Below are 22,139 nucleotides of genomic sequence, written 5' to 3'. Positions count from 1 at the left end.
TATTATCAAATGCTTTAAAATGTATCAATAAAGTATTTACACTTAAACTATGAAATTGTTGGGAAGTAGAGTTCAGAATTCTCATTTCTCTTCATGATTGTCAAGTTTTTTTAAAATATATCCACAAACATAATTGAATGCCTTTTGAGTAGGAATGCTGCTGTCTTTCCTATAAATATAATCTGGAAGATCAATTGCAGGTTTAGATTTTGATACGTGATCATGTATTTCTGGTATGTTTATTGATTTTACATCCATTAATACATGGTCTAAATCATTTTGGCAATTCATAGCATTGCTGTGCATATAATTTTGGCAAAAAAGTTTTTCAAAGGCCCTTTGGAATTATATTGGTGTGGGGTTCATATTATTACCATTTTGCTATCTAATACTACCAAAAAAGGTTTCAATACAATCCGTATTTACTCTTCTAGTTCTCAAATACTTAAGATTTAGTTTAGAGAGTTTATTCCACGTTATTTGAATGCTTCTTATTTATGGTAGTGGCCCAACACCTATGAAATTTCACAGTATTGGTAATGTCTTCGTTTTTATTATTTATTATTTTCAGTTTGCTGAAAAATCCCAAAGTTGAATTTAAAAAATCTACTTGAAATTGAGATCCATCAAATGCATTTTTATATTTTTCAGGATTTTTTAACGAAAATGAATTTAAAATGTCAAAAAGATGATTAAATTGTTCAGGAGGAGTGCACCCAAGGAAATATCTGTTCATTCCACTAGCAACTGTATGGCTTAAAACTTGGCTAGCAAGACTAACTCTCATTTTTTCAAAGGTAGTTGGGTATAAATGAGAATTAGTCAATTTAGGTGCACACCAGTAAAACTGTTGTGTCTTTTCCATAAAAACTTTCAATATATTTCCAATTTGTGTTTTTTTCGTCAAAATGAAAGGAATGTTTAATGAGGTTGTTTCTCGTCGCTTTAATCAAATCACATGGGTCAAATACATAAACAAGTTTTTGTTCCTCTATTTGAAATTGTGAACATTCAGATGTAATTCCAAAGAGTTTAGCAACATATACATATCAAATCTATACGGATCATCGCCTATCCCTGCAATGTGTTGGAGTTGAAGCCGAGTTAGAGACAACTAGATAACCGGTCCATGTATATTTCACATAAGTTCGTCTGTTAGAAAAACGCTGGCGCAATAGCGCAACTCCAAAATTTCGAATATCAATTAGTTTTAGCTTGGCCTTGTGAAACGCGTGGTCGAACGGGAGCACAAACACGATCCTCATTTCTGTGCCTCATTTCTTATCCAACTGTCTTTGTGTTCGCATCGCGAACGAAGCGCGAACGAAAGCCGTACGAAGCTGTACGAATGAACAGCTTATGCTCTGATTGGTTTAGTTATCCGATGGATAATTAAAATTTCACGCTTGCGCACAACCCTTGTGTTTCACTAACTGAGCGAAGATTTATATACCCATTTCACCGGCTCGGCTTCACAGAATGCAGTTCGGAGTCAATATACGTTAGTTAATATATATATGTTTAGCAAGCTCAATAAAGTTTTCACTCATATCACTGGCAATGGCCTCAACTTTAAAACCAATGGCTGCTAATTTTAGAACACACTTTTCTAAGATAGGCTTAAGATCATTTGCCTTTAGTGTAGTTCCTATGAAAAAAAAATGCTATAGGTTGCTTCCACAAAGAATATAAACCCTTAGCCATAATGACCAATGCGTTTTTACAAATAGATGAATTTTTTATTTTTTCCCAGGTCTTCAAATCCAACGATTTCATCTGTACCTGGACAAAGGACAAGATTAGATTTCAAAGATATCTCATCAATACATCCCAACACAAACCTAGCCAACCCAACCCAATGAGTATCTTGCTCTAACATTGTTTTTCTTTTGATCTCTAAAGCTTTGAATATCGCCTTATTTTCTAATCCAGGTAACATACAAGTCTCTCTGTTATCCTCTGTAAACTCCGTTTATTAGACAAAGTTAACATTTTTGTTAAAAAATTATATGCTAGAGGACTCAAAAAATAAAGTGTCAGGGCATACTGTTTTAATTTTATGAAGTATCTGTGCAATCTTCTATTTTTAGCTTTTAAGGCAATATGCAACTTGATAATAACTGACAAATGCTTGTCCAGAAATATGTTACGCATTTTGTCAAATTTTTTTACATTTAGAATGCCAGATTCTTTTGCTTGTACCACCCCGAGCTTCCTCTTGGTTGACCGTTTTCAGAGGGTTCTTATTTCCTTCCTCGTGTTCTCCTTTCTCGGGGTGTTGGAGCTTAATTGAAGAGGAGTTTAAGTGGCAAAAGTTGGTGATAATAGGGGTGGAGTTAACTCATTCACTGGAAAGTGACTCTGTTGTAAAAAATGTATTAAAACTTACAGCTCGCATCTAAAGATAACTGTCTGTTATGTCTGCTATGTTTCATACCAAGCTCATCAATAGCAGGTTGACTTTTAACCAATGTTACATCTAAAAATATAATTATTACATAAAAAATACACATATGTGTGTGTTTAGGGAGGGAAACATGAAGTGATTGCTTTTTAGAATGGATATAGGTATCATGGATTATTATTATGAATATAACCACTTTCTAGTGAGATTCTGATTATCTCTCTTGATTGTTATTTGTTTCCTCCCTCTTTGGAAATATTGTAGGGCATGCATTGTGAAATAAACGCTTCCTGGTTGAACCTCTATGCAATGCCTTCTATTAAAAGATCAGCCTGGGGGCGAGATTTATGACGTCACGCTAGTTAGATATAACGGATTAATAAATATGTTGTAGAATACATGGAAAACATAATTATTCCTCAGATTTTTGGTTTGTATTTTAAAAATGATATAGTTTAAATGAAATATACATAATATACAGTTAATAACTACAAACATATATACTCTATTTATAGTAATAAATACTTTGGTAAATAAACTATGAACCATACATATGCAGCAAATGTTTTTACAATGTACAAATAATGTATAGGTACATAAGATAATGGGTAAAATGTAAATATATTTTAAATTTTGGGGTTTGAAAATCGATCTAATTTAACAAAAACATTGAATATCTACTAATAGTGATGTATTATTATTTGCATTCACAAAATTTATATGTATATTTTGCAAGTATCAATGTTCGAAAATTATATTTACAAATAATACAATATTATCTAAAAAAGGCGTCAGCGATGGCTATGAAATGAAGATCGCTGGCATTTTATATGTTAAATTATTCACAAAATTTTGATTTTCTTGGGATTTTTAGGTTCGGGAAAAACGCTGATTAAGTTTTCATTTGGGTTTCATTATTTTTATTCGGTTTAAAAAAAAACGTTTCGGCTAACTATAGCCTTCACAGTGTTGTGGTCATATGAGAAAAATAGTGTCGAATATAATCCAAAAAATTACATATACAATATAATTCACACACTCATAATGTTTACTGCAATTAATAAACTAATATAAACTTATCAAAAGATGACCACATATTTTTTAAAATTATTATTCTTAACACTAAAATTATCTACATTGACTATGGAGTACGCAGTAAACATTATGTGCGTGGTGTGCATATTTTATATGCAATTTTTGGATTATATTCAGACACTATTTTTTCTATATATGACACAACACTGATGGAGGCTATAATGTTAGCTTCCGAACCGTTTTTTTTAAACCAAATAAAAAAATAATGAAAACCAAATGAAAAATCAATCAGCGTTTTTCCGAACCTAAATTCACAAGAAAATTCAAAAATTTAGAATATTTAGACATCAAGGTTCTTCAAGAATATCAAAAGAATCAAAGGTTCAAGAATATCAAATTTTCCAAGATTGTGTAAAATTCTAGTTAATTATTTTATGTGTACAGTTATTTAGGGAATGTCATCGATGTTCATTTCCAAGCCAACTAGACGCCGATTTTTTCTTTCGATGATACGGTATAATTCTCTACGTAAAATGTAAATAACATTAGACTAATTAAAACAAAGAAATATGAATTTCTTAGTATTTTTAGTAACACCTTTATTCTTAAAACTTAATTTTGTATTATGCAAATATACCAATTTTATTGTTATTTTATTCATATTGTATTCAGCCATCACTTAAATATTTGATATTAATTTGGTATTATAAATAATCAATACTATTCATTAAAATTACTGAACAAATATATGTTATGCTTAAAGTGTCATACATTATATATTATCAAACAAAAACACATTCTTCTTTTAAACTGTATCAGTCTTGTCTTTACAAAAAATCTTTTAAAATTTGAACTCAAAATAATAATCTTTTTCATGATCTCTAATACACATATTCTTTATTTTTCCCTAGATCATAATACCTACTTCACGTGTTTGAATCTATCAAGCTGAACCAGCAACACTTGGAGTGGAGATTCCACAATATGAATAAAATAAACATAATTGTCCAGTTTTCATTAATACCATCATGGGGAGAATATTATTTTTAAATTTATTAAAGATATTTTCAATAAAAATTCTCTTTTTATAACTGCACTCCACTTTTTCTTGCTCTTCCGGACACTTTAGGCTGCCTAGTATAATAACTATCCTTAGTAACCATCCTTCCACCAGGAACACAACAAAGATGAGGCATAGCACCAATAACACACTCCACTTAAGCTTTATTGATGAATTGTTAGAGTCTTAAAAACACACACACAAAATCACGATAAGTAAAAATGTATGGGCACTTTTGGGTTAAATCACTTGCACAACGTGTAATTTTTAAAATTTCTATTTTTTTTGGTGCAGAAACCGAGAGTGACCATATATCTGGTGCGAAACCGAGAGTAGACCATATATCTGGTAGTAGTTTATGTCACTTCAACACCAAAATAATTAGTTTTTTGCACTACAATAATAAATAATACCAAAAATCAAAGAGTTAAAACCAAAAATCAACCGACAAAATATGAAACGGAATCTAACCCAATATCTAAGTATGTACAGCTGATGAAGTAAACAAAAGTCCGCCCGTAGGCTGATCTTTTAATAGAAGGCATTGCTCTATGTATATATTTTGCTTCAAAGTGAAGCTCACACAATTTATACCGTTTGTATAAAACATCAATTTTGGGAAGTAAATCCGTTCGATGGCATGACTCAATCCATAATTTGGCACTACAAAGAAAAAATATTAGGTAAAGGTGTGGATCCGGTGGCTGACCTTGAAGCCCATATTTGCTGCATTTGATCGTCGATACTACGCAAGCGCACATCGTCGATGTTGCCAAATTGCAGTTTATTTTCGAATTATTTGCAGTTGAAAATTTTTTTTTCAGTGTTAATACCTAATACAAATTCTATAATTAATTTTATAATTTCAGATTTATCTTGATATCCAAAATTAAGGTAAGAAGGATAATAAAGATTGTGAAATGAAAAGTATTATGAATTAATAAAATTGTAATAATGATAACATTTATTTTATATATATTTACATTAGAATTAAAAAATTATCATTTACGGATTTTTTTTCTTAATGGTTTTCAAACTAACTTATTAGAATTATTTTATTTCTTTCAAGTTATTTAATTTCTAGTTATTTACAGGTAACAATAGTTTTGATTATATGTATTTGATGTATTGAAGTACTACCATGACGAGTCTTATACTAGAACAATACACGCCAATGGGAGATAGACGTAACATTTTACCTAGCAAAATAATGTTACTAAATATAAATATACTTTTGATTAAAATATTTGTATCATAATTTCTTTAAAATATCAAGTTAGTGGATTAATAGCAATTTTAGACATATATTTTATCGAAGGAATAGTGTTGATAAGACTAAAATAAGCTCAATAAACTTTATGTTTTATTCTTTTCTCATTAAGAAGAGAGATGGTTTCTGTCGTAGAGATACATTTACGGCATTTAATATCGAGCTTTATGTTTTATCTTTTCTCATTAGAAGAGTAGATGGTTTCTGTCGTAGAATACATTAAGCAGTATTTAATATCGTACTTTGATATTCTTTTTCTTAATTTACTGTAATTTCTTGTTTCCTATTACCAAATCTTGACAATATGGTTGAAGGTTGAGTTTTCGATCTTATTAGTTTTATACCTATGTTTACACAAGACCAAATTAAGACTTAGTTAGTTTGTGATTTATATTAAGATCTTTCTTATAATATTTGTTATGTCTTAATCTTAATACTATATTATGCTTTGTCTGGGAAATAAATGTTAAAATATCTTAATTTTGCATATCCTATTCCATCCTTCCATTAGGAAAAATATGGTTTATAAATCATATATGCTAAGAAAATCACATAAATTAGGTGTAAGAATAGAGAAATCTTAAGGTAGCAGAAAAATTAATGCAATATATGTATAAGCAGAATTAAACAAGGTAACAGTTAATGTTGCTGAAGCTGATTCTACAATTTTAATTACGGAGGCTAAAAGACCTTTTTGAGGCCTCCGTAGTTTTGATGGAATGTTTAAAAAAAACTATTATGAACATGACATGGAGCTACATCAATTAAAAATTAAAAAAAAAGAAAAAACTTGGACACATCCCTAATAATAAATAATATATATATTATAATAATATATTACAATAATATATATTATAATAATATATATACCCATAAATAATTTCCCGAATTTTTAATAAAGCACTTTTTAAACATAGTATAACAATCTAGAGCAATTAGATTAATTATGGGAATCTAGAATTTTATTTCTTTTTAATTTTATTGACTATGAAAATACATAATAAGCGTTCACGTGTTGTGCGAAATATTAAAATAATAATATAAATAATATATACCGGCGTACTATGATTGAAAAATGCCTAAGTCAGCGATGACTATGAAATGAAGATCGCTGTCATTTTATATGGTAAATGTCATTTTATATGGTAAATGTCCCCTAATCGTCATTTCCCAGCCAACTGACGCCGTTTTTTCGATCCTTACGGTATATATTGACAAAAAAACACTGAAAGCCACATATTTGTTTTCTACTGAAAATAATTCCAAAATAACTTTTCTGTAATCTGCAGCATCGAAGATGTGCGCATGCGTAGTGTCAGTGACTATATGCAGCAAAAACTCGTTTCAAGGTCAGCCACCGGATCCACACCATTACCAAATATTATTTATCATGTATAAAAATTTTCATTCAATGGGTTATTCTCAAAGACATGTTATTCTAGATCAGAATAATTTTATTGATTTATATTGAATGTACTTACATCTGTGGATGCTTGGGAAAATAAAACATGCTTTTTCCATCCCCTCCTTACTATGACACCCAGAAATGCACAAGTAATACCAGGCATAATGAGACGCATAATGTCTTCGAGGATAGTTCACAAAAATATTTAACAATAAAAACAACTTTTTACAATAAACACAACGAAACAATAAATACAATTTAACAATAAACAAACACAAAATCAAAGAAAACTGACAGAACACACAAGAATCAAAAGAATCAAATACATGAGAATCATGCAAAAATTTCTACCTCTATATCTCTGAAGAATTTAGTCGTCGTCTATGGTCCATAGTCGTGTCCATGGTCCATACGATCTTAAATTCTTGTTCTGTAGCCATCTAACCTGACTACACATCATATTAAGTAGCAAATTATATATGATGTAGCGAAATAATTAATCAACGAGTAGTTCTTTTGACCAGTTTGTTGTTTGTTTGGTTTGTCAAATAGTTGTCAAAATCAATCAAAAGTCAAAATATGATTTATAATAAAATAAAAACCTATTAATTTTTCTTAGATATTAATTATGAGCACATACGAGATTAGTAAATCGTCGGTATGTATCTAGAATTTGTAGTAGTATATAATTAATTTAATGGATTTAAATATTTTTAGTTATTAAGTTTAAAAGCTGAAATTCTAAGGAAGCAGGAAGATTTAGCCAAAGCCAAGGCAGATAATGCTGAGAAAATCAAAGTAATTAAAAAGAAAAGCCCGTTAGAATTAAAAAATAAAGGGGTTAATGAAAGAGCTAGGCGAGATTTTGGCGATGAAGAACAAGATCTATTAAAGCTTTCCAGGTAAATATCTGTTATATTTTAAGAGTCACAACTCACTATAGTATATTTATAATTATTAAAATACTGTAAGACAATAATTTAAATGTTTGTAGATCAAAACTCGAAACAAAAGCCAAACTATACGATAAGCTATCTAATAGAATACTAACAGAAGATTTAAAGAGAAAATATTTGGTTAGATTTGATGATAAAGATGTAGATAATAAATGTCCTATTGACAATGAAGAAGATCTAGATTTACCACCTGATGATGATGCTGATGACCAATTTTCAGATTACAATGATCATGTTGATTCTTCAGATGAATGGTATTAAGTTATATTAAATTTAAATTGTAGCTAATATAACTAGATAATTTGGTTCTTTTGTTTCTAAAATTTATATTAAACTAAAGTTTCCTATACAGGGTTAGCATTTTTTCAAAAAGATTTATATCATGTTTCTGGTTTCAGACTTTCACTCCAAATATATTTTTAAAGTTGTGTATTTTTAAATAGATATTTTATTATTGTTTTTTTATAAATTGGCCTTTATTGGTTTGAATATAAAACCAATGTATAATTTTATCTATGCAGTAAATCGAAAGGTAAATCTATGTATTTTAGGGTTGAATACATTGACTGTTTGGGTCGATCAAGAAAATGTTTAAGAAAAGATCTAGAATACTTCAAATCAAAAGATGCAGAATTAAAACTAGTAGCAGATAAAAGACATGAGGTTGAATCAAAAAACACTGAAAGCAATAAAGAAATTGGAGAAGAAAACATTGAAACTACAAATAAACCTGAGGATATACAAACTGAACTAGACCTAGTATCAGCTGATATGAGAAAAGATATGTTGAGAAGACAGTGGGAAAAGGAAGAAGAAGAATTAAGAGATAGAAGTGATATTCATTACCAGAATGTATTATTTAATGGTATGAAAATTAATTGGGATTATTATTTTGATGACACTATTTTTTTTTTAGAGGCAAGGCAACATGGTGTTGGGTACTATGCATTTTCAAAAGATGAAGAAGAAAGATTAGTGCAACAACAGGCACTTAAAAACCTTAGGCAAGAAACGGAATTGGAACAGAATAAGGCCAAAAATATTCGTCTTTTGAGAGAGAAGCAGATGGCGGCAAGAATAAAAGCTGCTAGAAATAGGACAAGAGCTAGACTAGGTTTACCACCTGAAGAAGGTATATTTTTTTTATTATATTTCAAGAAAGTTTATTGATTCACATTAGTATCACATTAATATGATTTTTTATCAGTTAGTATGGGTTTAGATGCATCCATAATGTGTTGTTCTGTTGCCTTTTTCAATTTTATTGGTTTATTTCAAAAATGACAAATTATACTTAAACATGATTGGAGTGACAAAATGACTATGATGCATGGCGGATGCATATAAGCTTGTGAGAGTTTTTACCTCACATGCTTTTTGAGAAAAAAAGATATGTTTTTCCGAAGCTGACTTGAGAAATTTTTGCACATCAAGCTATGTAGGTGCATAAAATCTAGTATGCCCTAATAACCTAGTCGGCGAAAATATGAAATGTTATGTTAGTATCACAAATAATATTTGATAATAAGCTTCATAAATTTTAAAGTAATTAACATTTGGGTTTATTTTTTATTCATGCCTTCTAACCAGGGTTCGGAAGTAGTTAATTAAGACGTAATATACCTGATAAACTACGTGTAGTATTTCTTCAAAAACTACGTCTTTTCCCGTTCGTTAACTACATGAAAACTACGTTAATAAACTACCTATTGATATTATGAATAATTTTGCTTTGTATGAGGAGTCTAAATAATATGATGTGAATGGTTATATTTAAAGCCATATTTCTTCTGTTTTCTTAAATAAATTATGTGTTTTCTAAAGCTTTAACTTATTATAACCTCACCTCATACCTTTGACACTTGAAAGTTACATACATATGTTACATAAACTACACCCTCTACATAAACTACACGTAATGTAGTTTATGTAGTTTTTAAATGTAACATGTAGTTTTCCGAACACTGCTTCTAACATACAAATTAACAACTTTTGTATAGAGGTAATTTCTGTACAATTAACTTATTTTGATTCAAACAGAATATTGGAAACGGAAACTCCCTATATTTTGTAGGTCTGTTTTGGAAAAAAAAAATAATTTACTGTTATTTACTCTATGATTGTGTTTCATGAGCGTTCACCACAAAGATCCAGCGCTGAATAAGCAAAACGCAAACAGTTTGTTCTGGTGAACGCGGCCATTGTCACCTGGTATATTATGTCCTTTGTGTTACAGACACTTCATCAGATGTTCCTTCTAATAACAAGCCAGATGAAAATAAAGAAGTATCTGAAGAAAAGGAAAAAGACACAGACAGCGAGACACAGAAAATAGCAGAAGAAAAAAGAAAACGACATGTTCGTCCATGGGATATTGGAAAAGAAGGGCTTAAAGAGCATTACGTTATGAGTCAAAATGAGTGGAATGAAAAGCAGCGACAGGAAAGGAACACAGAATTTGCTCCACCAAAGTCATATCATGGCAGACATTTTAAATATGTAAGAAACATAGAAGAAAATTTAGAAGAAAATAAGTCTCTGAAATTTTCCACAAAGAAAAGTTCGAAAAAAAGAACAAAGCCAAAATATAATGATTACAAAAGTAATCCTACAAAATCTGATAGTGATGATGAACTTTTGAAAGATTTTAAGGAATCTAAATCCTTTAGTACCTCATCTTCTGAATCAAGATTATATGCGTCAATAAATCCGTATAAAAGAAGTTATGAATCAGAAAGTGACTGTCAGAAAACCGACCGAGAATGTGAAGGTCAATCTGGATATAAGAAAGTTAATACATCTACAGAACAACCTAATTTGTCAAACACTGTAGAAGCAGGTTTAAGATTCTTAAGGTCTCAAATTGAAAATTCCTCCTCAAATGGTGGTTAACTTATACTTATAAATATATAGATTTTTCAATATTCTAGTTTTTCTTTGGTGGTTAAACAAATGGTGGTTAACTGATACTTATAAATATTAAATAAGTAGAAAAATGACTCAAAGTATCGGTCTATGTATTATATAAAGGTTGAGACCGAGACTTTGAGTCTTTTTTCTACTTTTTTAATTTAAACCAGGTCTCTTTAAGAGGAATGGACGCCTTTAAACTTATAAATATATAGATTTAGATTTTTCAATATTATACTTTTTATTTAAAATAAGCACATAATGACATTTTCTTGGAATAATATAGATCATATAAGATATTGATCAAGCGAACTTAATAAAAATGTTTTCATAAGAATTTGTCCACAAATTTGTCCTTAGACAAGGAAAGAGAGGGGACGGGTAACACGCATATTCTCCCGTGATCGGATAGTGAGGCCAAAATTCGATCGGCGGCCATCCTTTGGTGACAAGATTTCGAGGTGACACCGAGCGAATTCTTATGTTTTTTGTGACAACTGTTTTGTTTTAAATTTATAAACTGTGTTGTTTAGTATGGTGAGATGTTCAGAGTATGGCTGCAAAGGCCGAAGCGAGGAAAAAGTGGCTGGAATTACATTTCACAGGTAAAAATCGATACACAACTTTTGTTTTGTGGCAAAGAATATCTTAATACCCTAGAAGTCTCGTCTGGCATCAAATCTGGCATCAAAATCTGACCTGTCGATGGGGCCTCGCTTTGGCGAGCGAGGCCACAACTTCGTGGAGCCTCGCTATTTTGCTCGGAATTGAACGAATAGACGCGCGGCGTTGCCTTGTTTTGTGTGTACTTTCTTGAATAGTTTTAAATTATAGTTTTAAATTTTATCTATTTCTATAATCAGTCTTTCCGTTCTCCGCACTCCGCCAGTTTACATATAATATTATCTTATATAATTCCCGTGTTACAGTTTTGGTTACCGTACTCCTCCAAAACGGCTTAACCGATTTTGATGAAATTTTATATGTATATTCAGTATGTCTGAGAATAGGTAGTTATATATTTTTTATACCCTTAAATGATAAGGGTAGCCCACCCCCAATTTTTTATTTTGTGAAAAAACAATATTTTAATTTTTTTTTATTTGGCATTAAAAAATACAAACAACACTAAATTTTCACCGTTCTACTTTCATCCCCTATTTTTTAATAGGGGTTGTTTTTTTAATTTTTTGTTACCATCTCCGAAACGGCTTAACCGATTTTGATAAAATTTTATATGTATATTCAGTACGTATGTATATTCAACGCCACCCTCACTTTTTTTTAGTTTTTGAAAAGAAAAAAATGTTTTTTATTTTTTTATTTGGCATTAAGAAATACAAACAACCCTAAATTTTCACCGTTCTGCTATCATCCCCTATTTTAATAGGGGTTGTTTTTTATTTTTTTTTTGTTGCCATTTCCGAAACGGCTTAGCCGATTTTGATGAAATTTTATAAGTATATTGAGTAGGTCTGAAAACAGGTTGTTATATATTTTTATACCCTTAAGTGATAAGGGTAGCCCACCTCCATTTTTTTATTTTTGAAAAAAAAAAAAAAAATTAAATTTTTTATTTGGCATTAAGAAATACAAACAACCCTAAATTTTCACCGTTCTACCATCATCCCCTATTTTTTAATAGGGGTTGTTTTTTTAAGTTTTTTGTTACTATCTCCGAAACGGCTTAACCGATTTTGATAAAATTTTATATGTATATTCAGTACGTCTAAGAATAGGTTGTTATCTATTCTTATACCCTTAAGTGATAAGGGTAGCCGAGAGGGTAGCCCACCCTCATTTTTATTTTTGAAAAAAAAAATATTTTTTTTATTTGGCCTTAAAAAATACAAACAACTCTAAATGTTCACCGTTCTACCATCATCCCCTATTTTCTAATAGGGGTTGTTTTTTTGTTACCATCTCCGAAACGGCTTGGCCGATTTTGATGACATTTTATTATGTATATTGAGTAGGTCTGAAAATAGTTATAGTCTTATAGTCTATTTTTTATACCCTTAAGTGGTAAGGGTAGCCCACCCCCATTTTTTTATTTTTTGAAAAAAAAAATATTTAATTTTTTTTTATTTGGCATTAAAAAATACAAACAACACTAAATTTTCACCATTCTACCATCATCCCCTATTTTTTAACAGGGGTTGTTTTTTAAGATTTTTTGTTACCATCTCCGAAACGGCTTAACCGATTTTGATAAAATTTTATATGTATATTCAGTACGTCTAAGAATAGGTTGTTATCTATTCTTATACCCTTAAGTGATAAGGGGTAGCCGAGAGGGTAGCCCACCCTCATTTTTTATTTTTGGAAAAAAAATATTTTTTTATTTGGCCTTTAAAAAATACAAACAACTCTAAATTTTCACCGTTTTACCATCATCCCTATTTTCTAATAGGGGTTGTTTTTGATACCATCTCCGAAACGGCTTGGCCGATTTTGATGAAATTTTATAAGTATATTGAGTAGGTCTGAAAATAGGTTGTTATATATTTTTTATACCCTTAAGTGATAAGGGTAGCCCACCCTCATTTTTTTATTTTTGGAAAAAAAAATTATTTTAATTTTTTTTATTTGGCATTAAAAAATACAAACAACCCTAAATTTTCACCGTTCTACCATCATCCCCTATTTTTTAATAGGGGTTGTTTTTTTTTAAGTTTTTTGTTATCATCTCCGATTGACCGATTTTGATAAAATTTTATATGTATGTATATTCAGTACGTCTAAGAATAGGTTGTTATCTATTCTTATACCCTTAAGTGATAAGGGTAGCCGAGAGGGTAGCCTACCCTCATTTTTTTTATTTTTGAAACAAAAATATTTACCCGTTTTACCATCATCCCCTATTTTCTAATAGGGGTTGTTTTTTTGATACCATTTCCGAAACGGCTTAGCCGATTTTGATGAAATTTTATAAGTATATTGAGTAGGTCTGAAAACAGGTTGTTATATATTTTTTATACCCTTAAGTGATAAGGGTAGCCCACCCCCATTTTTTTTTATTTTTTGAAAAAAAAAATATTTAATTTTTTTTTATTTGGCCTTAAAAAAAATACAAACAACTCTAAATTTTCACCGTTCTACCATCATCCCCTATTTTTTAATAGGGGTTGTTTTTTTTAAAGTTTCTTGTTACCATTTCCGAAACGGTTTTGCCGATTTTGATGAAATTTTATTATGTATATTGAGTAGGTCTGAAAATAGTTTGTTATCTATTTTTATACCCTTAAGTGATAAGGGTAGCCCATTCCCATTTTTTATATATTTTGAAAAAATATATATATTTTATTTTTATTTTGCATTAAAAAATACAAAGAACCCAAAATTTTCACCGTTCTACCATCATCCCCTATTTTTTAATAGGGGTTGTTTTTTATTTTTTTGTTACCATCCGTGAAACGGCTTTGACCGATTTTGATAAAATTTTATATGTATATTCAGTACGTCTAAGAATAGGTTGTTATCAATTTTTTATACCCTTATGTGGTAAGGGTAGCCCACCCTCATTTTTTATTTTTTGAAAAGAAAAATGTTTTTATTTTTAGTTGGCATTAATAAATACAAATAACCCTAAATTTTCACTGTTCCACCATCATCCCCTATATTTTAATAGGGTTGTTTTTTTAATTTTTGTTACCATCTCCGAAACGGCTAAACCGATTTTGATAAAATTTTATATGTATATTCAGTAGGTCTGGTTTGGTTTGGTTTGGTCACAACCTATTCCTAGGTTGTTATCTATTTTTTATACCCCTAAGTGATAAGAGTGGCCCACCCCAACTTTTTTTTTATTTTTTAGACAAATCCAAATTTTTCCAAACCAATCCAAAATTTTCTTCTGGGTACACACTTTCATCACTTAAGGGACCTCTGTACAAAATTGCATACTCCTAGTCCTAGAACGGATTTTACATAAAAATTATACAAATTTTTACCCTTAGTTTTACCCCCTTAAGGAATGAATTCCAAAAATCGCTCTAATTATTCAATTACGCTACATAATAAACCTCTGTGCAAATCATCATATATAATCATCATCATATTCCTTGAACAGAATTTATTGTTCCAGAACGTTCAACCCTTCATTTCACACCCTTAGAGGGCGAATTTCCAAAAATTGCTTCTTAGTGCTAAATTACGTTATATAAGGAACGTCTGCAAAATTCATACTTCTAAAACCGATTTTAACAAAGTTTTGTACAAATTTTCATCCCTTATTTTTTAGGGGACGCATGCCTAAAATTCGCTTCTAGGTACTCACTTTCATCATTTAAGGGACCTCTGAACAGAATTTCATACTCCTAGTCCTAGAACGGATTTTACATAAAAATTATACAAATTTTCACCCCTAGTTTTACCCCCTTAAGGAATGAATTCCAAAAATCACTCTAATTATTCAATTACGCTACATAAGGAACCTCTGTGCAAATTCTCATATTCCTTGAACAGAATTTATTGTTCCAGAACGTTCAACCCTCATTTCACACCCTTAGAGGGGCGAATTTCCAAAATTGCTTCTTAGTGCTAAATTACGTTACATAAGGAACGTCTGCAAAATTCATACTTCTAAAACCGATTTTAACAAATTTTTGTACAAATTTTCATCCCTTATTTTTTAGGGGATCATGCCTAAAATTCGCTTCTAGGTACTCACTTTCATCATTTAAGGGACCTCTGAACAGAATTTCATACTCCTAGTCCTAGAACGGATTTTACATAAAAAAATTATACAAATTTTCACCCTAGTTTTACCCCCCTTAAGGAATGAATTCCAAAAATCACTCTAATATTCAATTACGCTACATAAGGAACCTCTGTGCAAATTCTCATATTCCTTGAACAGAATTTATTGTTCCAGAACGTTCAACCCCTCATTTCACACCCTTAGAGGGCGAATTTCCAAAAATTGCTTCTTAATGCTAAATTACGTTACATAAGGAATGTCTGCAAAATTCATACTTCTAAAACCGATTTTAACCTTTTGTACAAATTTTGTCAAAAAAAAATGTCAAAAATTAGCTTCTAGGTACTCACTTTCGTCACTTAAGGAAACTCTGTACAAAATTTCATACTCCTAGAACTAACACTTTTTGTACAAAATTTCACCCCCCAGTTTAGGCTATACATTTCCAAAAATCGCTTATCAATGTTCAAATGCGCCACATCTGTGCAAAAGTTCATACTCCTAGTAGGTACAGATTTTTTTTTTGTATAATTACATCCCTTTATCTAATTACACCCCCTTATGGGTCGAATTTTAAAAAATTACTTAGTAGTGCTCATCTTAGAGAACGAATTAATATTCTCCGTATTTACTCCAGTTTCCTAATACTAGCACAGATAACACATAATCATACTAGTTAATTTTTATTGGAATAGAAGTAATTTTATTAGAAGGTACAAAAAATTAAAAATCTAAAATTTTATTTTCATAGCTACGTTTTTTTTCATAGCCTTAGGATGCCTCATGTACTATCAAATATACGAAATATATAATCAATACATATTTCTTTAAATATCGAGAAATAAAATATGTTTGGCAACACCGTACGAAATATCGCCGCCCGTAGTCCTCAAAATTTAAAATATTAGCATTTTCAGGCTTCGATTATGTTCAAAAGCGCCACCGTATGACAAATCACTAAAGCTTCCACACGAGAGTTCTTAAAACTATAATATTCTTTGTTTGTGGTCATAAAATGTACATTTTTTTCATTATAGCAGTAAAAATATGTAAAATGCTTTTAATATGTCTTGTACCACATCCAAACCAAACTATTTTTAATAATTCCAAGTAGTATTTTCAGTATACTGTATTATAATTAATATTTGAAACTATAAATATTGCTACTCAGACCGGATTTCACCAGTGTCGTAGGGGATTATAATCAGAGAAATACAATTTCTGCAATAAACATTTTTTTTATATATTTTACATGTAAAAAAATGTATAAAGTATTGTTATCAAATACGTAAAATAATTGTAAACTATAAAAAATGAAAAATTCTAGTGATAAAAAAATCTATATGTATAGTTATATAAAACTTAAATTTACCTTTCAAGATTTGTTGGGGGTGGACACACTTGTGGTGGGCTACTTGTTACTACATACATATATTTTTAGCTGACCATACCAATAGGTATGGTAGGCTATTAGGATCGGCAAAAAAAAAGTTTTTTTTAATTTCACTCAAAATGAGTTACTTGGGTCATAAATGACCTAAATACAAAATATTTTCATGGTGTCTGTCTGTCTGTCCGTCAGTTATCGTGTTACAGATAACTCAAAAACCGCTGAACCGATTTTAACCAAATTTGGCACAAAAATACTATGGCACCCGAGAATCTGACCATTAGTTTTTGGTGGGGGTGGGGGGTTGGTAAGGGGGTATGGGAGGGGGTTAAAAATTTTAAAAATTCGTAACTCCAAAATTACAGTAGCTAGCGAAACGCGGTTTTCAAATTAAGATTAGGAATAATATTTGCAACAAAATTTGTAATAACATCAAAATCAGTCAAAGTCGCAGTTTTCGAGATATTAACATATTTTTTTAAATATTCTTTCAAAAAATTTGCTAATTTAAGTGTATAATAATAGTTTCAGTGAGTAATTAATAAAAATTTAAAAATAAATAAAATAACACAAAGCTTCCAGAATTGTTTTATTTTTGTGTTAATAAATTGGGATATTCTTAAAAATAGGATATTCTTATGATTGAAGGTTACAAATATTAAAAATTACATTATTCATTGAATCCGTACGCAAGTGTGAAGGGTAATGGCTAGATTCATTATTATACCGTATGGTCGAAAAAAAAACGACGTTCAGTTGACTTGTAAATGACGATCGACGACATTCCCCATATAATTTTACATATAAAATGACAGCGATCTTCATTTCATAGCCATCGCTGACGCTGTCTTCTTTCGATGTCGTTTTATATAGTTTTTATGTCATTTTATATGTAGAATTATATGGGGAATGTCATCGATCGTAATTTACAAGCCAACTGGACGTCGTTTTTTTCGATTATACGCTATAATAATGAATCTAGTCAATTCCCTTCACACTTGCTTACGGATTCAATGAATAATGTAATTTTTAATATTCATTTGTGAAATTGTCATTTCCAAACAAACAAGACGCCGTTTTTTTTCGATCATACAGTATATATGTATATACACGTTTAAAACATATGTTATTACATTATTTTTTGTTTAATTATACATTATACACACGTTAATAAATAAATAATTGTCTGGATAATCAGTCCACTGTTGACTAACAATTTTGCATTATCGACTTAGATATTCTAATATTATAAAGGTGAGACTATAAAATACAAAATTGTATATACATTACTCAAAAATGAACGATATATTAGTTTACGTTTTAATTAGCGATGGGAACTATCGAATGAATTAGACTATCGAATGGTTAATGAATGAATGATTTCAACTATCGAATGGTTTTATTCGAATAAAATCATTCATTCATTTGTATACTAAAGCATATGTGACAACCTCGCCGTGCGACCAAATGGTTATCGTTGCGCCACGACTATCGAATGCTTTTGATAAATGAAATTTAGTATTCGTTTGATTTTTGTATGCGCCAGTGCATTATTAGTTCTTCCAAATTTTTATAACTTCGCCGTATAAATACTGTGCTATTTTTGCATTTATTAAAATAGTTAAAATACTAAAATAGTAGTTATTTTTTAATTTTATTTATTGACGATTGTGTGCATGTGCAGGTGGTCAAAATTTTTCCGAAAATTTGTGTTGTTTTCCGTAGTCCGATCTTTCAGTTATTTAATTTTATATGGTATATGGTCTATTTTTTAATGGGAAATTTTGAGAAGTAGCAATTTTTAAGAGGGATGAGATGAACTTACAATTAATTTTAAAAATACATATTTGCATTTTAGATGTTTTAATAATATGAATTAGTTGGAACTTAATAATCATATTTAAGTAATGTGGTTAAGTAAATGGGGGGTTATCGAACTCAAACTATGGGGTGAGAAAATTAAAATGAAAGTTTTACACGTGCCAATTTAAAAAAAAAGTTAACGATGTTTGTATTTTGTTTATGCTAATTCTCTAACATGTAGTTTTTTGCGAAGAAATATTTCATTTATTTTTTAAAGTAAATGCCAGTAAAAGTAATATAATTTTTAAATAGTAATATAAAGCACCTATTATAAATAATTTTGATTTCTAATTTTTATTTATATTTTCCTTCCATTACACTGCATGCTTAGAAAATTAATAAATGTTTATATTTCATGATTTTAAAATTTGTTGTTAATATAACAAATTAGTTCTGTAATTATTATTATTTAATAAACCAACGTTGCCACACAAAAAATTTAGAGACTATATTATTTTTAAATAGTATCTAATATAAATAATTTTGACATCTAATTTGTTGTTTATATTTTGCTACTACTTAAAAAAAATATTTATATTAAATGGTTTTAAATTTTGTTGTTAATAGGTATAACAAATTATTACTGTTATTATTATTTATTAAACCAGTCTTTGCTTAAAAACATTAAAAATAATTTTCCTACATCCAAAACAACAAGTATTATTGCAGTGTAACAACAGAATATTAATAAAAAAATGCAGAATATATAGACATGCCTACTATCCCTAACTAACTAAAGCCAAACAATAATATTCTTTGATAATATCAACTAATACCAAAATATGACAACAGCGCCCTTCATAATGTATTTTCTGTGTAAATACTAGCACCTTAATAAAAAAAATAATGTGTCCTTATCTATATCTGACTCCGCAAAAAATCAAAGATGCCGGCTTCTTTCATAGCATTGCCACCGACCGCTGTCGGGTTTCTCGGAAAGAAACCTACGTCGCGTCGCCGGGCGACAACTAAAATTCAGTTAATATTTTATTATAATCGATCCTGACGAATAAATGAATTTCATAAATGAATGGTTTTTGCTGCCGAATTACTAGAATACAATATTTCAAGGCAGATGACGGATCTATTCGATAATTTTTATTCGAATAGTTTTCAACGAATGTTTTCTTACTAACTATCGAATTATTCGAATGAATTGCAACTATCGAATGTTTCGATAGTATTCATTCGATAGTTCCCACTACTAGTTTTAATAAATATTTTATACCGTCTAGGTACAAGCTAATTTCTGATGCTACGCCATTGGAGAATTTCGCGTGGTGACAACTTGCCTCACTTTCAGCTGCCGTGTTACCTGTCCCCTCTCTTTCCTTGTCTAAGAATTTGTCTATTATCATATTATTATGGAGACTATCTAAAGAAATCTAAAGAAAAAACGCTAAAAAAAATCTAAAGAAAAAAACGCTATTGGACACAGGAAACATTTCAGCTTAATGTACTTATTCTCTGGTTTCAGCTATAAAAAGTTATGGGATACATAACATTGATCAAAGGGTGCAACAGTAGTGTTCATCTTCACGTTCCATTGAAGTTATTCCTGATAAAATACTTTTAATTTTCGTGATTCAGTTCCTGTCAATTGCGGTAAAACTACTACTAGTTTGTTACGAAAGTTTTTAATGTTTATTAAAATGATATCACACTGAACTGCTTGTAAACATATCAATTTCAAATGTTTTTATGAAAAACTATTAATAAATCACTAACACAATCACACCATAAACTATTTAATTCGCATTTGTCATCTAGTAACAATTACTGTTTACATCAAATCAAAGGTTGAACTGGTGATATTTGTTGCTGGAAATTCTATCTTTTTTGTACAACAGTTATAGGGAAGATTTATTTTAGCAGCTTATATTCTTCTTCGGTCGTGTATGCACTAAAAAGATTATTATTATTTTATTTCTTTCAAGTCATTTAATTTCTAGTTATTTACAGGCAATAATAGTTTTGATTATATGTAGTGATGTATTGAAGTACTACCATGACGAGTCTTATAGAAAAATACACGTCAATGGGAGATAGAGGTAACATTTTACCTATAATGTTACTAATATAATATACTTTGATTATAATGTTTGTATCATAATTTTTTAAAAATATCAAGTTAGTGGATTAATAGCAATTTTAGACATATATTTTATCTAAGAGTGTGGTGATAAGACAAAAATAAGCTTTATGTTTTATCTTTTTCTCTTTAGAAGGGAGATGGTTTATGTCGTAGAATACATTACAGTATTTAATATCGTGTACTTTGATATTCTTTTCTTAATTTACTGTAATTTCTTGTTTCCTATAATGCCAAATCTTGACAATATGGTGAAGGTTGAGTTTTGATCTTATTAGTTTTATACCTGTGTTTATACAAGACCAAATTAAGACTTAGTTAGTTTGTGATTGATATTAAGATCTTTCTTATAATATTTGTTGTCTTAATCTTAATACTATATTATGCTTTGTCTGGAAAATAAATGTTAAAATATCTTAATTTTGCATATTCTATTCCATCCTTCCATTAGGAAAAATATGGTTTATAAATCATATATAGGTGTAAGAACAGAGAAATCTTAAGGTAGCAGAAAAAATAATGCAATATATGTATAAGCAGAATTAAACAAGGTAACTGTTAATGTTGCTGAAGCTGATTCTACAATTTTAATTACGGAGGCTAAAAGGCCTTTTAAGGTCTCCGTAGCGTTGATGGAATGTTAAAAAAACTATTATGAACATGACATGGAGCATGCATTTATTACATATATATACATATACATACATTATCTTTATAATTAAAAAAAGAAAAAACTTGGACACATCCCTTTTAATTTCCCGAATTTTTAATAAAGCCCTTTTTAAACGTACCATAATATTCTAGAGCAATTAGATTAATTATAGGAATCTAGAGTTTTATTTCTATTTAATTTTATTGACTATGAAAATACATAATAAGCGTTCACGTGTTGTGCGAAATATTAAAATAATAATATAAATAATATACCGGCGTACTATGATTGAAAAAAAATAGCGTCAGCGATGACTATGAAATGAAGATCGCTGTCATTTTATATGGGAAATGTCCTCAATCGTCATTTCCCAGCCAACTGGACGCCGTTTTTTCGATCA

General features: G+C 29.7%; 1 protein-coding gene across 1 annotated transcript; it reads left to right on the top strand.

The window, feature by feature from the left end:
• The first annotated feature begins 7,719 nt into the window (after positions 1-7,719).
• On the top strand, positions 7,720-11,054 carry LOC115880881 (coiled-coil domain-containing protein 174). Its single transcript, XM_030898206.1, has 6 exons — positions 7,720-7,832; positions 7,892-8,076; positions 8,169-8,384; positions 8,682-8,995; positions 9,047-9,262; positions 10,367-11,054. Exons 1-6 carry the CDS (start codon positions 7,803-7,805, stop codon positions 11,020-11,022), a joined length of 1,617 nt encoding a protein of 538 aa, XP_030754066.1. The 5' UTR covers positions 7,720-7,802; the 3' UTR covers positions 11,023-11,054.
• The last annotated feature ends 11,085 nt before the right edge of the window (positions 11,055-22,139 follow it).

Source organism: Sitophilus oryzae, unplaced genomic scaffold (assembly GCF_002938485.1).
Source record: "Sitophilus oryzae breed Bouriz unplaced genomic scaffold, Soryzae_2.0 scaffold_165_pilon_pilon, whole genome shotgun sequence".
NCBI classification, from domain to species: domain Eukaryota; kingdom Metazoa; phylum Arthropoda; class Insecta; order Coleoptera; family Curculionidae; genus Sitophilus; species Sitophilus oryzae.
The sequence above is the reverse complement of the archived record's forward strand: the minus strand, read 5'-3'. Positions and strand labels throughout refer to the sequence as shown.

Coding starts and splice junctions, on each gene's coding strand:
- LOC115880881 (XM_030898206.1), top strand. CDS start 7,803: ATGAGCACATACGAGATTAGTAAATCGTCG. Junction 8,077..8,168: donor GATCTATTAAAGCTTTCCAG/GTAAATATCTGT, acceptor AAATGTTTGTAG/ATCAAAACTCGAAACAAAAG. Junction 9,263..10,366: donor AGGTTTACCACCTGAAGAAG/GTATATTTTTTT, acceptor TTTGTGTTACAG/ACACTTCATCAGATGTTCCT.